Here is a 24,408-nt window from a genome sequence, read left to right as displayed (position 1 = left end):
TGCTTTTATTTTTCACTGTTAACAGCGCCACTACTTTCTGCAACATTTTTCACCATTCCGTAATTGTTCTTTGTGAAGCTAAAGCACTCTTCAAAATTTTACCACCGGATATCAGTTACAGATAAACTGAAATCTGTTTAAACTCAATTGGCTGTCAACCAGCATGACTGCAACCTGTGAAAAATGTGTTGCATGTTGCTCCCTTTGTTCCTGCTGTGTCACCCGCTGGAGTCAGTTCCACAACTTTTTTGGTTACACTTCTATCACTGGTTAGTGCCATAAAATTAGGTGCTCGAGAAGCTTTACAATATCCAACAGGTAGGGCTGAAAAACAAAGTTTGTGATGACTGTTAGTGTAGCACAGGTGGAGTTGGTCATTGGTATGGAGGAATGGTCTAATGGAGGGTGCAAAATGTGGACTTGCCATTGATAATTGACTTAGTAAATAATTGTGTTTTTGTGTAGGATTGAGGTTGCAAGTGACTTTTTGTAGCTTGCTAGTCGCTCGCACACTTTTACCCTGGCTCTCATATGTTGACTCAATTTTAATTATAAGCTTTTTTTATGGGTAGCTTGTAGTGCCTGCTCCACCAACAAGTTGGGGGTTTATTCAATATGGTACAGTACAATTACCTATTAGCAAACATAACAGAACACGACTTATCTTTGCAGGTCTCCAAGCAAGTCTCCTCCACAGAAGAAACATCGCGATCGTTCATCCTCCAGTTCTTCTTCCTCTGGTGTTTCCCGTAGCAGGTACACTATTTTCTAGACTTCAGGCTTTGGCAAAGAAGGCAAATAATCCAAACACGAAGAGAAGTCTGCTGAGAAAGCGTTGCGCTCTGCATGCCTCACCTGTGTCCATCCTTTGTGATCCTTATGGTGCCAACCCTTTTTTTGTTTGTTGTTGCTGTGTGATTTTCACAATAAAGAAATTGCTGTGCAACAAAAAGTTGTAGCTGTAATATTGAACATATTGTCTTTTCTGGTGGCTCCTCTTCTCTTTGTGCTTGGATTGTTGATCCTCCCTTGAGGAGCCTTCCTTGGGATCCCTTGTTGAAGTTCCTTGTTGGAAAAAGCTTTATTGATCTCTAATGTACAGTCCTGGTCAATGGAGTCTTACAGCGCACCTTAGTGCTCATTTAAGAGTGCTTTTGTGCTGGGCTGCATGGGAAGGTGTTTAGTTGCCCTTGTCACTCCTCCACCCCGTCAGGGTAATTCTGTGGCAATGATGTAAAGGGTGAAGGCGTTGTTGGGCAATGCATGGCTCACCCCCCCCTCTCTTTGATGGGTTGTGTGTTTGTATGTGTTAATGGAAGATGTTGAAGTTTATGCTTGACTGTCCATGTAATTGGGCAGATACCCATTTTTATGTAGCATAACCCAAATCCATTGAGTGGTACAGGTGGTAAAGTGTAAGAATAGGGGAAGGTGTTTGGTATTGCTATGCACGGCTTGCCACCACTGTCTAAAAAAAAAAAGGGTGGATGGTGTTTTAGCCCCCCGGCCCTCTTTTCTTCGTTGAGTAGTACTGGGACAATGGTAGGGATTACCAACTAACTTCACTTTAGCATAAAAATGTTATTCGAGAGACCAGGAAAAGCAGCTAGTGTTGGTGTTTAATAGTTGATCTCACCCCTCCTACCAATTGAGGGTATAAGGTGGATCATGATGAACCTTACGTTGGAATCCAATAGACAAATCCCCACCGGGGTTTAATTTCTAGGGGTGCAGAAATGGTATTTTCAATCCACTGACCTGGTCTCCGGTTTGTCAGGTCCAGAAGTGTGACCACGGCAGCAATACCCCAGGGGGGGCGCAATGCTTCCCCTCCGCCTCCACCCCCGCCTCCACCACCCCCTCCTCCACAGCAGCGCAAGAGGACAGAGGCGGAAAGCACGAGAGATGAGCGGCAACGGTCTGCATCCCCGTCAGCAAAGAATGCAGTGGGCAGGAGTTCCCCCAGAGAGAGCAAGGACAAGAAAGATGTGAGTATCTCCTGCAGGATGGCTTAGGCTATGTCCTGCCAAACGCATTTTTTATAGCTGTAAGTTTGGCACGCCAATGTCATGAAAGCTGCACTTTTCCCATTTACATTTGTGGTTTTTGCAGCTTTGGCAGCAGCTAGTGGGGAGAGATGAATGGACAGAACCTTTCAGTGACCTAGTAATGGTTTGTCAGTTTTAATTCAGCTCATGTTAGAGTGGTAATGCTGCTAATGTCTGGGTAACCCATTGAAGTAAATGAAACACCCTTCAACATCAGACACTGGCTAGTATATTCCGCAACTTTCTACAACTTCTTTGCATCCTGCCACTAAATGGTCGAAGTGGCCAGAGAGTTTAGGTTTGTAAATCACACAATGCTACAAAACACAAGTGTTACAGGCGTAAATTTGTTTTCCATCATGTGATCTCTATTAATATTCACAAATGCTTAGCTTTGCCTGGTGTCCAGTTAAAGTTTCGAAAACAAAAGGATCGAATGCAAAAGGTGAGAGTGCATTCGACCGAAAACCAAAGGATCGAATTTTTTTAATGTATTTTTTTTTGCTCTAGTTTAGCTTTAAAATGGTGTTTTTACGCCAACAAAAAAGTCGATCCTTTTTTTTCCGTCGAATTGACTCGACCCTTTTGTCATTCGATTCTTTTGATTCAGTACTATGACCTATAACCGCTTTGCCTATGTGCCGAGTCTCACTTTTGAAAATAAATGCATGTATATGGCTTGTTATTTAGGCTAAGTTGCAACCAATTTGCCAGACTAACAAGAAACCATATTCTCGCTCCTTTAGATGTACTTGATGAGATTGTTTTAGGTCAGTCAAGCAGATAGGCTCACAATGCAGTGCTCTGACAGTTTATTTTCCAGCTTGTTAGGGGAATTTACCTGAAATCCCACTTGGAAGTTAAACTTTAGTAAACTATCCCAGTGGTTTGTAGATCCCCAATTCTTAGTATCAGTCTGTACTACTGCTGGAACCATGGTAGAGTGTGAGAGAAGTCTGGCTTATAAGAGGACGATGTGAGCTGTTGGTAAGTACACTAAACCTAGTTAGTAGAGCACATCAAAAACAGTTAAACATAAATAAACCAAAAGACTTAGTAATACTTAAGGCCACTGCTTAGTTTGTAGTTGCTTGTGGTTACGTGTGTTACAGCTTTTGACAGTAATGACAGTTCAATCGGATTATCGGTAATAATGCACACTCACAAATCTTTGCCGAAATATGGTAAAAACATTTACCCTACATACACATGTAAGATAGTGACTTTTGGGAAGTAAAATAGTTGGTTAGTGTTATAGTAGCAAGGCTTAAAGTTCTAGAGGCAGTTTCTTCGCACACAGTCTAAGTTCCAAAACGCAACCCTAGGTAACCTCAGTTCGGAGAGGGCTTGTTCTTGACAAGCAGCAGAATACGAAAAGTTCCTGTGGATATTTTAAAGTCTCTAGTCTTTACAATGTAGCCATATTAAACCAAAGTTGGAGACCCTGTTTAGGACTCGCTAAAGGGGACACCCTGGACACCGCTATGTGCATTGCAACACTCTGGAGTGGCTTCACAGATCAAGAAAAGCAATACCTTTCTCCCCACGGTACCTTGGGTTAGAAGAAAAGATTGTCGCTGTATTCTCATCGATCCAGCGCTGGACCCGACCTCCGGATTCCTTGGTCTGATGAAGGGCAGGACCATGGACAGGATCTCGCAGCAAACGTCTCTAGGGTGGACGACAAGGCACGGCTTACATCAACTTCTCGGGTGACTGCGGTTTTGGTGACTTTTCTTCAGCACAAACCAAAGATGCGATTCACGCGGTCAAGTTGGATCAGGTCTCTGGAGTGTTCTTGAGAGCTCAGCAAAGACTTTGAAGAATTTGGCCTTTCCACGACAATGCACTGCAAATGAGCAGCAGGGCTCCTGGTATTGAGGTTTCACATCTCTGGAAACTCACAGGACCTCAGGGGATGGCTGAAATCAAAGTTTGTCTTGGGACTGATTGTTCCCACCAGTCAAAGGGAAGGTGAGACGTCCTCTCAGGAGTTCCTGTCGCACAGACAAACCGCGTCGGGACAGCAGTGGTCGCTTCACTGTGTTGCAAAGGGTCTGTAGGCGTCTCTGGTCATCTTCGGTTACTTCATTTTCCAGTGGTCGACTTGCTTTTCACCTCAGGAGCCTCACCTTATATACAATTCTAGCACACACTCCTGCAATCTCTCTGCAGTTTATAGAAAGGGCCGGGTGGCTGTCCAATCACGACAGCCAGACCCCCATTCGGAGATGGTTCCATTCTGGCAGACAAAGGACATGTGAGTGAAAAACTCCTCCCCCACTTCCTGCCTTCCCAGACACACAGGAGCCTAGGCAGGACACCCAAGGGTTGCCGCCAAAGGCAAAACACATACAGGCTCCCTCTCCAAGGACGATAGAAGGATAGAAGGGCTGACCAAGAACAACCCCACTAGTAATGGCAAAAAAAGAAAACGGCCACCTAGTTAATAGTTGGGGGACCCTATTGTGTATAACCGGGTCTATGGACACAGACTCTGAAAGAAAATTGACACAATAGTTGGTAGAACGCGTCCACTGTCAACAGCTCTAACTAGGAGATTGTTTGTGAGAAGTCAGGGGAGCAGACAGAAGCGGAATACTAAGTATCCCCTTGGCACTCCATATAAGGTGGTGTGTCAATCTCTTTTTGGGGAGATAATAAATCTCTCTATCCTTAAGAACTGTAGTTACTCTAGGATATGAAATGGAATCTCAAAGGAGGACCCACAGTGTCCCAGGCAAAACTGCCCACAAGGAGCTGTGTGCTGCAATAGAAAATGCAAATGCCAGGAGATATGCCATAGCACAGTAAAACACAAGAGTACCAAAAGACGGTGGCCATAAGAATGAATGAATGGAGCAAGGGTCCACTCAGTCTGGATTAAAGAAAAAAGGTCCAGCAAAAAGTGCTCGGGATCTCACTAGGAGAGGGGATAACGCATAAAACTGATCTCCCTAACACTGCTGATAACAAGAATTCCTGAACACACTGATGCTTTTTAAAGGATTTTCTCATTTTAACAATCCTATTTTAAGCACACCTTCCTCTGTCTATAGGCCGCAAAGCATTTCGTTGTCATCTGCCTTCTGATATACATTTTGCTGGGGCTTGTGAATCTGTTTAGATTATCATGCATTGCCTATTCTGCCATCTAGTGGTTGGCCGAGTATAACATTTGTTTTATTGAAATCTAAAGGGGTGTCGGCAGGGGCGTTCCGATCGCACAATCCCTACCCTACGATCTACTGGTACCCATGATCTGTCACTCACCATCCTCTGATAGTTTTTTCACCATCTGAAATCTAGATATAGGGTCTATACTCAAGTCCTGCACCTTTTCCTCCACTTTCCTCCATACTGTATGGGCGTCCCTTCCAAAGGATGGGAGACAGAACTTTTTTCACCAGAAAAAAACCACCTTCCCCTTTAAATTTAGAGGCGCGCAGGGGTGCCGCCCAAGGAGCATGCGCTGCGCTCACTCCCCCCTCCAGCGCCACACCTCAGTCCCCTTTTTTTCGCGTTGACGGAAACGGGCCGAATTCACCAGCGCTCCTGGTTTGGCTTTGGCCATGTAATTCCATGCGCAGCTACTTCTTTGTCTTTTATGTCTTTTCTTTCATTCAGGGACTCGGTCCTCCGGTGTCGCGCTCCTCTCTGGCACATGTCGACTTCTATAGGGTTCAGTTGGTGCCCATCCTGCAACAGGCTCTTCCCAACTTCAGACCCCCACTTCCTCTGCCTACGTTGCCTTGGTGATCGCTGCAGCATCACTATACTCCAAGCCTCAGTCGTCCTCTGCCGCCGCCTCCTCTGCGGCGCTGTTGGACAAGGAGGAGATCTTGGAGGCGTACGGCAAGATCTACTCAAACACCTCCTTGCACCTGCTTCAGGCCAATGCAGATGCCATGCTGGCTGCCGCCAACCAACAGTTATGGAAATTGCCGACTTCCTCCCGGAACTCCCCACCCAGTGCCAATCGCGCTTTAAGGCGGGGCTAGCGGAAGCCAAGCTCGTGGCACATGACCTCATGGAATCCAGTCGCTCATATCTATACCTTAGGCCGTGCCATCTGTATTGCCACAGATATGAGAACAGCCTGGCTCTGGGCAACAAAATTCTACCCAGATGTCCAGGAGCGCATTCTAGATCTACCGTTTGGGGGAGGCGGGGGGGGGGCACCTCTTCCACTCCTCAACGGACGAAGAGCTGGACAAGAAGAACAGCTCACAAATGGCAAAGTCTTTATCCATTCTTACAAAGACCATGCCCAAATCGTACACCCAAATTCAGCAGCGCTCGGAAAAGGGTTGTACATATGTAGGGTTCTATGGCTTCCAGGAACGCCGATCCAGACAGCCGAACGGCTCGCTGGCGCAAACGACAAAAAAGGGAGGGTGGGGGGGGGGGGAGTAAGGGCGTTTACCAGTCCCCCTCCTCAGCATCAGCCTTCGAGGGAAAGAAGGCATGACACGCCCCTTGGCGGGGTCCGTGTCTCCAGTGGGGGGCAGACTTGCTCTCCATGCACAATTCTAGCACCAGAATTTCGTGGACCCCTGGATCCTCGCCGTAGTATCCTCTGGGTACTGCCTTCCTATCCCAGCCTCTCCCCCACTCCCACAGGTTTTGACAGTAACTCTTTTGGCAGCGATCCGGTTGATCGTAGATGGCCAGGCAGTGGAGGAAGTCCCAGCCTCCCAGCAAGAATGTGGCTTCTACTGCAGGATTTTCGCCATTCAGAAGAAAAACTAGGCGGGCCTGAGTTGTGCTGGACCTGGCCACCCTCAACCTCTCCCTACCCCTGCAAAAAATTGGGCAAGGGAGACTGGATGTGCTCTATGGACATGAAGGACGCGTACCTACATGTCCTTATTTGGCAGCCCCATCATTCTTTCCCATGGTTCAGGATCATGGGTTACCATTTCCAATACAAAGTCCTTCCATTTGGCCTCAACTCGGCCCTCAGGGTCTTTACCACACTCATGAACGCTGTGGCCGCCCTCCTCAGAGCGCAGGGCCTCCACATCTACACATTCCTCGACGACTGGCTTGTCAGGGCTACTTCTCCGGAAGCGGTTCGCCTCTTTCCCATGCCCTTATGAACACACTGCACAATTTGGGCTTCTTGCTCAACCTCAAGAAGTCAGAGCTACAGCCTACGCAGACTGACATTCCTGGGACTTGTTTGGGGCACATGCTCCGAGAGGGTTTTCCCATCGTAGGACAAAATCTCGGCTATCAAGAGGGCCACCGCCCACTTCCTTAGCAGAGAGGCAACCTCGGCATAGTGGTACCAACATCTCCTGGGTCTACTGGCGGCGGTCCTGTTAGCCGTGCCGCACACAAGAATAAGGATGAGCAGGATTCAGCTGCACTTCGCGGCCTCATGGAATCAGGAGCGGAGCTCGCAATCCGAGATCAACGGCGTTCCTCCATCTCTCCACCCGGACTTAACATGGTGGGCCATAGACTGCAACCTATGGACGGGCAAGCCCTTTCGGCTGCCCTCTTCGCAGGCCACCATCACCATAAACTCCCCTCTCGAGGGCTGGGTAGTCACCCAGGACGATCTCCCACTCCACGGCACTTGGACTCGACAGGAGCAGAAATACCACATCAATTGGTTGGAGCTGAAAGCCATATGGCTATGCATTCCTACCATTTCTCAAGGGAAAGGTTGTCCTCATCCAGACAGACAACTCGACCAGCATGTACAACGTCAACAAGCAGGGAGGCACCAGATCCCCTCCTCTATGCAGACCAGCGATGAGCATGTGGGAATGGGCCCTGGAAAACGACATTCACCTCCCGGGGGAATCCAACCGGGAGGCGGACAGGCTCAGCAGGCTGGGAGCGGACAATTAAGAGTGGCATCTAAACCACCTAGTTAATCAGGAGATCTTTAACAGGTGGGGGTCATCCCCACGTGGATCTCTTTGCCATCTGGCACAACAAGAAGTGTCCCCAGGTTGCATCCTGGCAAGGTCAGGGCCCCGGTTCTCTGGGTGACGCATTTAACCTCCAGTGGACCGGCATGAAAGCCTATGCCTTTTCGCCTACGCCCCTGATCCACAGGCTAATTTGCAAAATCTGAGTCTCGCCGACTCATTATTCTGATAGCTCCATGGTGGCCGGCCAGGCCTTGGTTTTCGGAGCTTCTCAGCCTCTCGGAGGTGCCGCCGATTCAGCTGCTGACAGGCCCAGTGCATCTTCTGGCACGGCGGGGGGGGGGGGGGAGCTGGTGGAGGGGGGAGGGGTTTGAGGGGACACTCATCCACCCTTTGCCAGGGAACTAGCCCTCACAGCGTGGTACCTGAGCAGGTAACACTTCGGCACCTTAGCCTCCCACAGGCCAATCTGGAGATCATACAGGACACCAGGAGCAAAGCCACCAGGGCCCAGTACAAGACCAAATGGACCAGATTCTGCCACTGGGCAGACTCCAAGGGAATTGACCCCTTGGCCTGCAATTTGGATGACATGGTCTCCTTTTTGGCACACCTCGCTCAATCGGGCGCATGGGTGGACACCTGCCGCACATACCTTGCAGCCATTGGGGCTTACAGGAATTCAGAGGAAAGCATTTTTTTCCTCTTCCAACCCGATCGTCAAACTTCTGACTGGTCTCGCTATGGCTCCTGTCTTTTCCGGGTACAGTCGGTTGGAAGAGTTAAGGCAATCTCCATGATGCCAGTGGCTTGGACACTGCTCCTGAGGTGGTGTTTGGCAGGCCTGAGCCTGGGGCTCATGCGGAGTCGTCCTACAGGAGACTGATGGCTAGGATCGCTGAGTATCTTGGTTGGTCTAGTCCTCCAGAAGCTTTTGTTCATGACATAACAGATATTTTGGATCAAAGTCCGTCTTCTGACCCGGTGTTACCTTTTCATTTGATGTTGCAGAAAAGAGTGGCAGCTGCTTGGCAGACACCGGAATCTCTTCCGGCAGTTCACAAATCTTAAACTAAAAAATACTGACCTTCCGGTAGCGACCCCACCTACCTTTCATCTCACCCACTTCCAAGAGTTTGGTGGTTCAGGTGGCTACAGCCACCTCGAGGCAGGCAGCGTACCCTACTATCCCTCCTGATGGGGACGACAAACGCTTCGATGGTTGGACATTCAAGGTGTTTTCTGCGTAGAGTATGCAGCTTAAGTTAGCCATCTCCACTTGTGCCTTAGCAAGATTTTCAAACACTCTGTGGAATTGTTTTTCTTGCGGCTGAGCATGTTAGGCAGAATCCTGTGCACTGTCCTTAGGGACCACTACACACAATTAAGACTACAGGTGGCAATACAAGTTTTATCTTTGGTACAAGCCTTTACTACTATGTTAAAGTGGTAGCAGTAGTGGAGCAGCCAGGCTTATCTCAAGAGTATACGAGCAGTAGCAGAAATTACACAAAGGGACCACAATTACTGTGACTCAAGCAAACACTGACTCAAGGTTTCAGGTACAAAATAGAAGTACATTTATTTTTAAATCATTTGTTATAAACACAACACTTTGAATGGATTGTGTCCTCTCACGTATTCCACATCTTATGATAAATCGTTATTTCCAGCTTCACTGCTTCGGAAAAAAAATTCTCGGCAGAGGGCGCTGTGCTCGAGGTTGTGGCGTCGATTGTCCTTCGACGGACTCCATACTCTGTCGACGTCACTGATGGTATAAATAGCTCGAGCCGCGTCCGTTGCTTCAGTTCCGTTTTTCCGGTCGCTTCGCTATCGAGAACGGCGCGTTTGAGATTTTCTGTGAAGAAAATGTCATCTTCGACTCCTTCGACACCCAAGACTGGGTTCAAGAAGTGCGTGGATTGTGGATCGAAAATGTCGATCACAGATCCCCACCAAGTTTGTCTCTGGTGTCTCGGTTCCAGTCACCGGACCGGCGACTGTGGTTCCTGCCAAACCATGACCGAGAAAGCTCTTTGTGAGAGGAGAGGTAAACTGTCGGTGGGGAGGGAAGCCTCGAAGAAGGCTACGTCCAAAAAACATATTGACTGATTCAAAGGAATCGGATCGCCATAGGCATTCAAAGAGATCTCGATCTAGGAGTAGATCGAGACACTCTTCTTCCTCGTCCAAAAAAATGGAGACCTAGATCTTCCTCATCTTCCGAGTCGACCGAAGAAATTCGATGTCCGACAAAATCGGATTCTCAGAGAAAATGGGAAGAATTTTGTAAAAAGATGATGGAGGTATTCGAGAATGCGGCCCCGACCCACTCGAATGAACCTCAGAAGAGCCGTACCCCTAAGGTCGCTCCATTGGACGACAAAGGGAAGTCTAAGACTACCTTGGTAAAAACCGGTAGCGTCGAGGATACTCTAACAACTTGAGTCGACGACAAGTCGTCGAGGACTCTTCGAGAGTCGAGCACCTCTCCGGTGCCATATAAAAAACATAAGTCGTCGAAGGCTTCGATAACGCCATCGGCGTCGACCTTTTCGGCATCGAAACCAAAAATAACCTCGGCGCCTGTATCGAAGTCATCGAAGATTCCTTTGACAACTTCGAAGGATTTTTCCATTCCTTCGACGCATATGGTAGAGGAAGAAAGAAGATTTACTCTGTTGCCCAGGTCAGACTTATTTTTAAGTCCATGTCCTCAATTTGAGGAATCTGGCTCGGAGGAAGAGGAAGTCACTCCCTTTGGAGTTTCATATGGCACAAAACTAGTTCCTGAGGAACTCATTGATCAAGAGTCCAAAATGAGAGATCTGAGTGACTCTACGTTCTGCCAGTGGAATTGATACCTCCCCAGAATTAGTTTACCAGACCTGATCCTGCAGAACATGCAGACTCAGGGTACAAGAGTCTTATGACCAGAGTAATTGAGTATATGGGTTGGGGTAACATTTCGCCCGTTTTTTAACAAGATGACATGACGGATATAATTGTCAGAGGTCCTCAAAAAGATCCAGTTCTCCCCTTTCACAGGGCTCTTCAGAGGAGGGTGGAGAAAAAATGGGAAAAGCCGGAGAGCATTGCTGCTGCAGATAATAATTTCCCCAAGAAATGCAGACCAGCTGGTATGGATCCTGAATACTTAAACCGGCATCCGACTCCAGAAAGTCTAGTTATTCCGGCAGCATCCACATCAAAGCAAACTACATATCCCACTATCCCTCCAGATAGGATAAAAAAGTTGATGCCTGGGCACGTAAAGTTTTCACATCAGGCAGTATGGCCCTTAAATCGACAAATGTCACCTGTACCCTGGCCAGGTTTACCCATACCCTGTGGGACTGTATTTCGGCGGCTGAGCATATTCCGGAAGGTGAGGAAAGGCAAGGCTTCCTGAATATAGTCAGACTGGAAGGAGGCAATGGGGGAATGTCTCCAGTCTGGACTAGATACTGCTGATAGTATCAGCAGATCCATGGCTGCAAGCATTGTGCTACGCAGATTTGTGTGGTTGAGGAAGTCTGGGTTTGCACCAGACGTGCAAGGCAGACTCAACATGCCCTTTGATGGCTCGAGGCTGTTTGGCAGTAAGGCTGATGAAAGCCTAGAAAAACTTCAGACCTCGAAAGCGGCAGCTAAATCGCTTAGTGCCACAATGCGCCAGCCTCTAAAACCCTATTCCGGCTCATCTTCCTGGAGGGGTCGTTCTTTTCGTTACTACACATTTGGTAGAGGAAGAGGACAGGCTTCTCAAAGGGGCAAAAGAAACTTCCCTCGTGGAGGAAGAGGTGCAAAATCGGCCTCGGGAGCGGCATCTGTACCCTCAGAAAAAAGCCTCAATCATCCACCGGGAGCCAACTCCGTAAAAACTCCAGACCCGCTCCTGTTGCAGGAAATTTTAACCCTGCTAGAGAAAGGTGCCATAGAACAGGTACCTGTAGCGGAGAGGAACAGGGTTTGGTACTCCCCATATTTTCTCATCTCAAAAAAGGACGGAGGACTGAGACCCATCTTGGACTTAAGAAACTTGAACAAGTTCCTATGGAAGGACAAGTTCAAGATGGTCACTCTTTCTCAGATCCTTCAGGCTCTCCAACTTCAAGATTGGTTGGTATCATTGGACCTTCAGGATGCTTACTTTCATGTGCTAATCCATCCAAAGCACAGAGTACCTGAGGTTCGCGATTGGCAACTCTCCATTATCAATTTCGGGTTCTGCCATTCGGGTTGACCTCCGCCCGAGGGTTTTCACCAAACTGTTGGCAGTTGTGGCAGCGAGTCTCAGGAGAGGGGGTATTCACATCTACCCCTACCTGGACGACTGGTTGATCAGAGCAAGTTCTCCAAAACAAGCTCAGGAACGTCTTTCGATCACTTGCCACTTCCTCCACAAATTGGGCTTCTCCCTCAATTTCAAGAAGTCCCATATGATACCATCCCAAAAGCTCCAGTTTATCGGAGCAGTCTTGGATACTTCCTCAGGAAAAGCCTCGCCTCCCGAATGGAGAGCTCTCCACATCCAGCAGATGGTAACAAACTTCCAGAATGCCCAATTTCTACCGGCCTTCGATTTTCTCAGGTTGCTCGGCCTCATGGCATCCTGCATTTTCCTAGTACCAGAGGCCAGGTTGAGAATGAGATCCCTTCAATGGACACTCAGAACTCAGTGGTCCCAGTTCTCAGGGAATATGTCGGATCTTCTGCAAGTCCCGAGCGCAGTTGCTCAGGATCTTCTACGGTGGGCTTGCAACGACAACATTCTCAAGGGAGAATCATGGCCGGAGATAACAGTAGTGACGGACGCATCACTCACGGGGTGGGGAGCACACACCAACGATCTGACAATCAGCGGTCGTTGGTCTCCATCGGAGTCCAAACTTCACATCAACCTTTTGGAGCTGAGGGCAATCAGACTAGCGGTGAAGGCCATTCTGCCCTCTACAGGGGAAGAATGTCCTGATAATGACGGACAACACGGGGGCCATGTACTACCTCAACAAAAGAGGAGGGTGGTCACTACCACTGTGCAGAGAGGCAATGCAGCTATGATTCTGGGCAATACGAGAAGGAATATCTATCGGCAATTCACCTAGCTGGAGAGAAGAACACGGCGGCAGATGCTCTGAGCAGGCAGAGCACAGTCTCTCACGAGTGGGAGCTGGCTCAGGAAGTCCTTCTGGGGATCTTCGCCCTTTGGGGATCCCCTCAAGTTGATCTGTTTGCCACCGCGATCAACAGGAAGTGCGATCAGTACTGCTCAAGGGAATTTCCTCAGAGGAGGTCTGGGAGACGCATTCGTAGTGGAGTGGAAGTTTCCACTGCTGTACGCGTTTCCCCCAGTCCCCGTGATTCCCCAAGTAATCAGGAGGTTGAGAAAGTTCAGGAAAACCATGATCCTAATTGCTCTGGATTGGGCTAGGAGGACATGGTACCCGGGCCTTCTAGACATGTCCATCTGCTCTCCAATACGTCTCCCACAAAGAGAGGATCTTCTCTCGCAAGAGGAAAGTCGGGTTCTCCATCCAGATGTCAAGACACTCAACCTTCACGCATGGTTTCTGAGAGGTTGAGATACAAGGATTGGGATCTTCCGGATGACGTAATGGAAGTCTTGCTTTCGGCCAGAAGGCCAGCAACAAAATCTTTGTACAGATGTCGCTGGAACAGGTTTAGTAACTGGTGCAAAGATAGGGATGTGGACCCTTTTCAATGTGGCACTCCAGTGGTGCTCTTTTCTGTTGCATCTAGCCGTTCTGGGGCTCCAGATAGGAACAATAAAAGGATACCTTGCTGCGCTGTCCATTTTGAAGCACACCTTGGAAGAGGTTTCATATTTCAAAATACCATTAATCATTCAATTCTTAAAAGGGCTTACTAACGTATACCCTCCAGTACCTTTTCAAGTCCCAACTTGGGATTTAAATTTAGTACTAAAATTTTTGATTTGCAAACCTTTTGAGCCTCTGCACTCCTGTCCATTGAGGCTTCTAACACTAAAAACTGACCACCTTGTGGCCCTATCAGCCCACAGGGTTAGTGAACTTCAGGCTCTCATGGAAACCACCATATACTGTTATTTATAAGGATAAGGTAGTCCTTCAGGTTAAACCTTCCTTTTTACCAAAGGTAGTTTCAGACTTCCATTTGTCACAAAAAATACTACCAACATTTTATCCTCATTTGGGCAAGGAAGAGGAGAGACTGCATAGACTAGATCCCAAGAGGGCTCTTAGTTTTTACATCTCAAGGATTTCAAAATTACGACAAGATGACCAACTGTGGGTTATACTGGTCATAAACTGGGCTTATCAGTAACATAACAGACCATATCCCGCTGGATCATTTTGGCCATAATTGAATGCTACAGATTAGCGGGAAAAGACCCACCAGATGGGCTTCGAGCCCATTCTGCAAGGGGAATGGCTACTTTTGCGGCTCTAAAGAGGGGAGTCCCGGCAGCAGATATTTGTTCAGCTGCAACTTGGAAAACAATGCACACTTATCAAGCATTACTGCTTGGATACTGCCTCCTCCAATGAGGGGTTATTTGCCAAGGCAGTTCTGCATTCTGTCCATAAACTGTAATTAGTACTCCCACCTCCAAAATTGCCACTGCTATGGGAGTCTATCATAAAATGAGAAATACGTGGGAGGACACAATCCATTCGAAGAACAAGTTGCTTACCAACTGTAACGTTCTTTCAACTGGATGTTCCTCCCACGTATTCCTCATCGACCCACCCATCCTACCCCGCAGTACAGTTTACGTTTTCTTACACTTTCCACTCACGAAGATTGTATCCGTCATGGGGCACGCCTGGGAGTTCCTCCTATATGTTCATCGAAAAAACAGAACTGAAGCAACGCGCGCGGCTCGAGCTATTTATACCATCGGTGACGTCGACTGAGTCCATCGAGGGACAATCGACGCCACGACCTCGAGCACAGCACCCTCTGCCGAGAATTTTTATCCGATGCAGCGAAGCTGGAGAGAACGATTTATCATAAAATGAGGGATACGTGGGAGGATCATCCATTCGAAAGAACGTTACAGTTGGTAAGTAGCTTGTTCTTCTATTAATTCAAAACCACACGTAAAATACACTACAACCAACCAATTAACTTTGGTACACTATAACTCAAGGTAAGTATCCTATGTTTTAACGGACCGGTGTTGTGAAACAAGACGTTATCGTGAATACAATACAGCAGTGTGCAGCGATTTCGACCAAGAAGAGGATCCTCTGGCTGTGGAAGATGAGCTGGTTATCCCCACCAGGCTCAAGGGAAGAAGACTCCGGACTGGATCTTCTCTGGTCGTCGAAGGGTAGATGGCTCAGGGCTGCAGCAGGGCTTCAGCGGGACGGGGTAGTTGCAGCAGCCGTTGTCTTCTTCTCTTCGGTTCCATGTAGTTCCAGTGGCAACTCTGACTTCTAGCCCAAGAGACCTGCCTTTTATGCGAAAAACCCTCATTCACATAGCCTGGCTGTCAATCATGCAGCATGGGGGTTGTCCAGCCGAAACAACCACCTCAGCCAATCATGGCAAAGTGCGACTTGGGTTTCCTAGGATACCCTGTGCAGGGGGTGACTCCATCCCTCTCTCACATTCAGCCCACCTAGTCACCCAGGCGCCTGGAGGAGGGCTTCTTTGTAGAAGCCCGCCAAAAAACGGTGAACAAAGAAAGCAAACCTGGTTTGCCGCGCAAAGTAAAACACAAGAAGGACTTTAACAGAAAGAAATGGCGAATAAACCCGACCGGAACCAAAAGAAAGAGCATTTGGTCAAGCAGGTTTATGTTCGAGGCTAATATAATAGCCTAAAACAATACCACGTTTATATAGTATCGCGGTAGAAAAGTTAGGGTAGATGCCACTGCCACCAGCCAAGTCTAGATGTTAAAGGAGCAAAATAAGGCTCTAGGAGGTACAGATAAAAAGGGATACGGAGTAATCCTTTCCAGTACTCCATGTAAGATGGGGTGTACTGGACCTGTGGTTAAATGACTAGGTAAAGTTAATGGCAACTTTACCTTTTTCTGGGGGACAGTAGTCCGCCTCAGAAAATGGAGTCAGTGGGAAGTCTAAAAGACAACCCTGTGTCACTGCCCTGAAGGTGCTGTGTAACACACAAAAGAAGGGGGCTACTGAAGTGGTGTACTCCAGAGTCCACAATCACAAAAGCAGATGAAATACACATGGCAAAACATGGGTGAGGGGGAAAAGCTCACTCTTACCAAGTGGAAAAAAATAAATTCCAGCAAAGCTGCTGGGGGGACTCACTACGTGAGGGAAATTAGCCATAACATGAGAATTCTCCCTAACAGAGCATATTCCTGAAGAGGAAGAAAGGGATGGGTTCCTTGCTCTATTGCAGGATGGCAATGACGCCATGTGTGAATGCCTTCAGTCGGGTTTGGACACGGCCTAACAGAGTTTTCACCAGATATGCAATTCCGTCTTTTGAACATTCCCTTGGATGGCGCGCATTTGTTTGGCAGCAAGGCTGACAAGAGACTTGAGAGGTAGCAGGGGCGACATCTTTGAGTGCAGCTGTGAGTATACCTCTGCCTTTTCGTCCTTGCGCACTGCAGTGGGGGGGGGGGGTTCTTTTCGTTCTCCTTTGGTAGGATGAGAGGAGCCGCCAATCAAAGGGGTCAGCAAAAAAGTAGCTGTGGTGGTCTGGGAAAAAGGGGTGCCAAAGCTTGTTAGGTTTATTGAATTTATATAGTGCTTTAAACCAAAGCGCTTTATAATATAACAGGTACAAAAGTGAGAGAAGCATATTTACCAACATGAACAGGTCGTTGGAACAATAAGTAGAACTATTTACAAGGGGGTGGGTTACAGGAGGGGGTAGGTGAAGGGAGTTACGGTGATGTAGAATTTGAGGTGGGGGAGAGGGAGGGCAAGGGGGAGTGATCTGGTGTCCTCATTGCCCTTAAGTAGTATTTGTTACCAATTTAAGGTCCGAGGGGAAGGAGACAGGATGAGGGAAAGAAGTGGGGGGCAAGGGGGGTAGGGGCAAGGGGGGGAGGGGTAGGGAAGGAAGTCGGGGGGAGGGGTGGGGGGAAGTGAAAAAGATGGGCTTTCAGGGAGTGGCGGAAGGATGAGTAGGTGGGGTGGAGCGGGAGGGAGTTCCAGTGTAGGGGGGGGGGCAAGGGTTGGAAGGAGCAAAGCGTGAGGAAGCACATGGGGCCAGGGGTACAGTGAGGAGGTAGAAGTTTGCTTAGCAGGAGGGGATGTAAAATGAGAGGGAGGAAAGGTAGGCGGGCGCCAGGTCTTGGAGAGATTTGAAGACAAGACAGAGGAATTGGAATTTCAGTTGTCAGAGGAAGGGAAGACAGTCAAGTTACGAGAGAGAGGAAGAGATGGTCTCGAGGGCCGAGGAGACCAAGTATGGATTGAGTGGTAGATGGATTTTAGGGGAGTTAGGTGAGAGACAGGGAGTCCAAAGAGGAGAGAGGAGCAGTAGAAGAGGCGGGAGAAAATAAGGGGGGAGATTAGGAGTTTGGAAGCATGGAATGTGAGGAGCGGATCTTGCGGATGTTAGAGAGGTGGTGACAACAAGCACGACAGATTAGTGAGATGTGGTTCGAGAAGGAGAGAGGAGTCTAGGTGGAGGCCGGGACTGCGGGCATGGGAAGATGGTCGTTCATGCAGCTGCCTCTTTGCCTTCAGGCTCTGCCAAAGCCGCTGCAAAACAATCATGAGGACATGTTCTATTGTTCGCCGGTTGGGGGCAGACTGTCTCAGCGTCTCGAAAAACGACGAGCTATTGCGTCGGATAGGTGGGTTCTGGATACAATAGCCCACGGCTACTGTCTTCCCTTCCTAAAGCGGCCTCACGACAATCCACCAGGGAATCTCTTTGAAGCTTCCAAATTCGCTCCTTGTGCAGGAAATCTAGCACCTGCTTGAGAAAGGTGCTGTAGAACTGGTGCTTGTAGCGAATAGGAACAAGGAATGGCATATTTTTTTATTCCAAAGAGACTGTGGATTGAGACCCTTCTTGGACTTGCGTTGGTTGAATAAACTTCTCAGGAAGGGAAAGTTCAAGATGGTCACTCTATCTCAGGTCCTCCAGGCCCTTCGACTTCAGGATTGGTTGATGTCTCTGGACCTACAGGATGCTTATTTTCATGTGCCGATTCATCCAAAACACAGATAGTACCTGAGGTTTGCGGCTGGCGACTCACACTTTCCGTTTTGGGTCCTGCCTTTTTGGATTGACCTCTGCCCCGAGGGTTTTCAACCTGGACGACTGGCTGATCCGTGCGCGTGCTACCGAGCAAGTGATGGATCATCGGTCTCATCTGCCGCTCCCTCCACAAGCTGGGCTTCTCCCTCAATTTCAAGAAGTTGCATCTGAGCATTTCCCAACCGCTCCAGTACAGCTGTGTTGGACATGTACTTGGGGGGGGGGGGGGGGGGGGACGCGGGGAGTGCTCGCCTCCCAAAGTGATGGCTCATCACATTGTGCAGATGGTGGACAAGTTTCAACATGCGCAGCGTCTCCCGGCTTTCGAATTCTTAAGGTTGCTCAGGATTATGGCCGCCTGCATTTTTCTGGTGCCAGAGGCCAGACTGAGGATGAGATCCCTGCAATGGGTCCTCAAGATGCAGTGGTCACAATTCTCAGGCAAGATGTCGGATCCTGTTCAGATTCCACTCTCGGTCTCACAGGATCTGCTGTGGTGGGCCAACGAGGGGAACCTGATGAAGGGGGAGCCGTTTTGGCACCTGTGGCCGGAGGTGACGGTAGTGACGGACGCTTCCCTCACAGGATGGCGAGCTCATGCCGAAAATTTGACCGCCAGCGGTGGTCGGTCTCCGGAGTCCAGGCTCCACATCAACCTGTTAGAGCTGAGGGCCATCAGGCTGGCCCTGAAGGCTTTTCTGCCGTCTGTGCGGGCGAAGTGTGCCCTGATCATGACGGACAATACAGTGACCATGCATTACCTCAAGAAAAAAGGGTGGGGGGTAGGGTCACTCACGTTGTGTTGGTCGGGGTTCTTCATCCAGAGGTCAAGACTCTCAACCTTCACGCTTGGTATCTGAAAGGTTGAGGTATAAGGATTGGGACCTCCCGGATGACTTGATGGAGGTGTTGCATTCAGCTGGTCGGCCAGCAACCAAATCCCTGTGCTGTTGCCGTAGGTTTTGCGACTGGTGCACTGAATTTCCTGATGGGTGGTCCATTTGAACGTTTGCACTCTTGTATTTGAGACTGTTGTCTTTCAAGACTGTGTTCTTGGTTGTGGTTACATCCGCTCGCAGAGTGAGTGAATTGCAGGCACTTTCATCTAAGCTGCCCCTTATTGTGTACCACAAGGATAGGGTTGTACTGGGGGTATGTTCTTCCTTTCTGCCTAAGGTAGTATCTGAATTTTATTTAAGCCAGAAAATGGTTCTTCTGTCTTTCTGAGCTTTTATATTTCTAGGATTTCCATGGTCAGAGTGGACGATCAACTCTTGGTGGGGTATACTGGACACCGTTTGGGCCAGGCTGTTACCAAACAGACCTTGTCCAGGTGGATTATCCTCACATTATTGAATGTTACCGATTGGCGGGCAAGGGCCCTCCGGAAGGGTTGCGAGCTCATCCCACTAAGGGGCATGGCTACTTCCACAGCCCTGCAGCGGGGAGTTCCTATTAGGAATATTTGTGACGCAGCCATATGGGCTTCTATCCACACCTTTGTCAAACATTACTCCCTGCATACGCTCCATGGTCAAGATATGGCCTTTGGTAAGGCAGTTCTTTATTCTGCCATCTGATTGGGTATTCTTAAGTCTTTTCCTCCCTCCATTTTCTGGTACTGCTTTGGGAGTCTGTCAAAGATGTGGAATGCGTTGGAGGACACAATCCATTCGAAGAACAAGTTACTTACCAACTGGTAACGTTCTTTCGACTGGATGTTCCTCCAACGTATTCCACATCGCCCTCCCAGCCTGCCCCTCTGGAGAATTTCTTATGCTATTGCAGCTAATGTTCCTGCAAGGCTATGTGCAGTCAAGCAGGCATTGGATGTGTGCATGTCACACATTATGGAGGAAAAAACATAAACTGAGGCTATGGGCGCCGTGTGTCCTATTTATAACATCCGGTGACGTCGCCCTCAACGGAGACCTTCGAGGGACATCGACCCAACGCCATCAACGCAGGACGCTCTCAGCCGAAAGTTTCCGAAGTACACAGCTGTGGACATTACATGTCAAAGATGTGGAATACGTTGTAGGAACATCCACTCGAAAAAACACTACCAGTTGGTAAGTAACTTGTTCTACTGTCAGTATGTCAGGGGCCCAAGCCGTCCGGGTGCCTGCGTTTCAAGGACCAACTCCAAAATATCCCTCATGGACCCACATACCATTTGTGGTGGTGTCTCATAGTAGGGCATGACACGGAGCAATGTGGTTCCAGCCTTTCGAACCCAAAGGCGGTGAGGGTACGATCTACACATTTGGTGCTCGACAGACCGCCATCCAAATCCCCGGCTAAGTCGTCCCGCACTCATCAGAGCATAACACTGAGGATCCCATGCCCGAAAAAAACATTGAGGGTCGTTGGCATAAAAAGTCAAAACGTGACGAGGCTCGGAGCAAATGGCACCACTCCTCACACGAGAAAGTGCACATGCAATTTCGACTCGTCAGAAAAGGGGAAGATGTTTAAGGTTCTCTAATGCCTCGTCTGGTACGGCTTCTGCCTCAATGCCGCTGGCCAATCCAGCTCCATGTGCGGGTGGTCCTGCTGGCACAAAGAAAGCAATGATGGGTCGAACACCCTTGAGTGAGAGCCTGCAGGAAAATCCTCCTGCGCTGAAGCAATCAGCAGCCCCCTCGGCCCAGGAAGCTCCTTGAGCAGCCCTGCAGGAACGCAGCTTTGTAGCTGACTCTTGGTCACTGTTCTTCAATTCAATGCAGTTGAGGTTTGACGAGGAGGTCAAACGGATTTCATTCGAGTTGGCGCCAATGGAGGGGGGGGGGGGGGCGTGAGGTTTCTTTTTTAGTTTTTGGGACGCCTCTCTGGATGTGGAACTCCAGGTGAACCCCTATGCTCACCCAAATTTCCAAGACCGTAAGGCAGTCGCAAAGGTCGATGTGGCCTTTGAGCTCGGAGCTCCATCGAAGCCGGTGTCTCAATACAACCTGACGTACATTCTTTACTGTAGCCTGCAAATAGAGAAGGCTTTGCCATTCAATGTGGCAATGGCTGACCTGGTTATGTAGTGGCAACGCCTGTGTTCGATGCAGTCAGTCGACACATCGTTCACCAAGAAATATAAGCCAGCGAGAGGTGACCTGACATCCCACCTGGAGAGGTTAGTGTTACAGGCCATGACCGTCATGTCAAGGCTGTCAACGTCAAACCTTTCAGACAGTCGAGACAAGTTTGACCATTGGCGAAAAACATCCCCACCCCCCCCACCCCGGAGTATGGCCCTTAAGGTGGCAAACGCCCTGTGTGCCTTCTCCAAGGGTCTCATATTCTCGTACTGAGGGAGATGTGCAAGCTGGCTTCCTTGAATTACTAGTTGACTGAAAGGATATGGCGTGCCTGTCACCTCAGGTAGGTTTATATGCATCTGACTGCAGGAGTGGGGTTTATGGGCACATTCCACACTATTACACAGACTTGAGGGCATCAGGATTTTCCCCAAATGTCAAATCAAAATTGCTGGACCAGCCCTTCGGTGACGTGCATCTTTTTGGCCCCATGGCCATAGAGTCCTGAGAAATTTAAGGACTCTAAGCTTACTGCCAAGTCGTCGGGACTCTCGTGCAGCAAAAGTCCCCACGCTATGCCTATTTTCGCTCCAGAGGAAGAGGGTACAGGAAGTACTCCACTTCTCAGGGCGCAAGCGCCCCAATCTAAACAAGGCCATTGCAGATTCCTCTTGCCAGGTAGAGGCATGGGTATAGCAAGGCAGTCTACTTTTGCGGTCGCATAGACATCCACAGCCCCTTGAAGCCTCATTGATGTCTCCTGTCATACTTCGTTGGAGGGAGCATCTTTGGATTCTTGGAAAAAAGTCACCTACAGTGCCTGGATACCGATAGAATGGGTCTACTGTCTCCCATTTGTGAGAAGACCCCCAGACAGACCACCTCCTCCCTACCAGTGCCGGAGCTGCAGGAAGAGCGACAGGCTGTTCCTCTGGAGGGAGCAGTGGAGTCGGTTCCAACCTACAAGGTTGGTTTGGGCTGGTACACATGGTACTGCCTGGTCCCCAAAGAGGGGTGGCCTCCTTCCAATCCTGCACCTCAGACTTGAACAAGTTAAGTTTATTATTTGTAATGCGCTCCAGACCCGAGGGTATTCAGGCGCAAGGCATATGGATACTCAATGCTTGGTTACAACATGTAAAATACATTTAGGTGCAGGTTGGTTACATGCAGGCACAATGAGGTTGCGATATATACTGGCAGGCACATTGAAGACATGCATAGTTTCACAAAGTAGGTTGGTGCATGCAGTGTAGAGAGAGGTGCCGGGCATAGTCAGCAAGATGTCTGGTGGGTGACTTACATAGTCAGTTTCGCAAACGTTTCGAAGAAGGATATGCCTAGATGTCAGAATATTTGAGCCAACTAGTGATGTTCTGGGGGAACTTTTGATAGGTCCGTTTGATTCTTCGAGGGGATGATGGTGCGTTCCATAGGAGGGCTGCCTTGACCTGGAAGCTGCTGCCTCCGATTTTGGCAAGTTTGTATCTGGGGATCCAGAGGTAGTTCGTATTGGCGCGTCTGGTGATGATTGTGGCAGGCTTCAAAATGAATCTGTCGGATAGGTAGCACGGTGCTGCATTATTCAAGCATTTGTGGGTGAGGGAGGCAATTTTTAGTTTTATTTTATCATGTGTGGAGAGCCAGTTGTTGGCTCTTCTAGTATTTGGAGGTATGTTCTCTCATGGGGATTCCTAGGGCTGCTCTCAGCGCATTATTTTGTAGGAGTTGGATTTTTATTTGATGGTTTGTTTATTGGCTCCTATGTATAGAGCGTTGCAGTAGTCAAGCCTGGATAAGATGAGGGCTCTGGCTAGGGTGATGCAAATGTCCTGTGACAGGAAGGCCTTGCCTGCTCTAATCAACTTGCATGTATATGCCGAGGCCAAGGCATTGACCTGCTTGTGGAAGGAGAGTGTGGAGTCCAAATAGAAGACCAGAGTTTTAACCTTATTGGCGACAGTAATATTATTGTCTATGTTGAACGCTGAGTATTCGGGGCTGAGTTTTTTTGAGGGTCGAGGGAGTTCCCAGGATGATCTGTTTTGTCGTCATTCAGGCATAGACTGTGGGTGGCCATCCATGCCTTTATGATGAGATATATCCTGTTCACCAAGGCCAAATCCTTGTAATCACCGGTAAGCAGTAGGAGAATCTGTCATCTGCATAGTTAGTGTTGGTGACACCCAGAAGGTTCAGATCATCGAAAAGGGGCTTGGTAAAGATATTGTAGAGGGTGGGTGAAACGCAAGATCCCTGGGGCACTCCGCATGTTATGGGGATGGGGTTAGCTGCTGCCATAAGAGAGAAGACTCTCCTAGTCCTGGTGGTTAGGAACGATTGTATCCATGCTATGGCTTCTTTAGAGAAGTAAGCTGCCCAGTCCAGGTGGCTGCATAGGACCCTGTGGTCGACCAGGAGTAGGAGGGCTGATTTCCCTTCATCCCGGAGTCCATCTATCTTGAGGTCTGAGGGCTCTTTCTGTCCCATATTGGGGCCGAAAGCCTGATTGCCTAGTTCCTAGTAGAGAGTTGGTTTCCAAATATTTTTGAATCTCGGAGTATGCCATTTTATGTAAGATCTTCAAGAGAAAAGGCACTGTAGTAATCAGGTGGTAGTTGGTGGGTATTAGTGGGTCTAGGGACTGCTTTTTCAATAGAGGAAGCACCCGTGATTCTTTGAGGTTGGATGGGATGGTATTGGTGGAGAAAGACGAGTTGGTAAGTTTCGTGATAAAGGGGGCCAGGTCTCTGGCTGCATCCTTTAGAAGTTAAGCGGGGCATAGGTCGCCTTGACAGTTGGTGGGTTTGAGAGATGGTATAGTATTTTCTGTTTCTTTTATGATGACTTTGGAGAACTTAAATCTGGGGCGATTGGTAGAGTTACTTGGCTGTTCTAGGTTGATGCTAATGGACTTGTTGCCGGAGAGTGTGGCTTTTTTCTTGGCAATTTTTGTTTGAAGGGTTGTGACTTTGTTGGCTAGAGGTTGCTGGATGTTGGAGCACCAGCGTTGGTCTTTAATGCAGTTGCCTGGCACAGTGATGGGTGCTTCTAGCTCTGTGAGGATGACGGTTCTTTCATGCTAGAGTTGGCTTGATTAATTCTAGCGTTGTAAGTTTCGCGTTTAGCTAAGATTTCTTTTTTGTATAAGGCTGTGATGGAGCTGAGGTTGGCTTTGTTTTCGTCAGGTTGTGCTTGCCAGGATGTCTCGATGCCTTTTTT

General features: G+C 48.6%; 1 protein-coding gene across 2 annotated transcripts in view; it reads left to right on the top strand.

Annotated features, from left to right (window-relative positions):
• LOC138580836 (serine/arginine repetitive matrix protein 2-like) overlaps nt 1-24,408 on the top strand; it is a 1,087,536-nt gene that overhangs the window by 683,858 nt on the left and 379,270 nt on the right. For both annotated transcript variants that reach the window (XM_069651699.1, XM_069651698.1), the window contains exons 8-9: nt 673-756; nt 1,778-1,988. In XM_069651699.1, coding sequence (XP_069507800.1) covers nt 673-756; nt 1,778-1,988 — 295 coding nt within the window. The remainder of the gene's footprint in view (nt 1-672; nt 757-1,777; nt 1,989-24,408) is intronic.

Source organism: Ambystoma mexicanum, chromosome 3p (assembly GCF_040938575.1).
Source record: "Ambystoma mexicanum isolate Mex_15411 chromosome 3p, UKY_AmexF1_1, whole genome shotgun sequence".
NCBI classification, from domain to species: Eukaryota; Metazoa; Chordata; class Amphibia; order Caudata; family Ambystomatidae; genus Ambystoma; species Ambystoma mexicanum.
The sequence above is the reverse complement of the archived record's forward strand: the minus strand, read 5'-3'. Positions and strand labels throughout refer to the sequence as shown.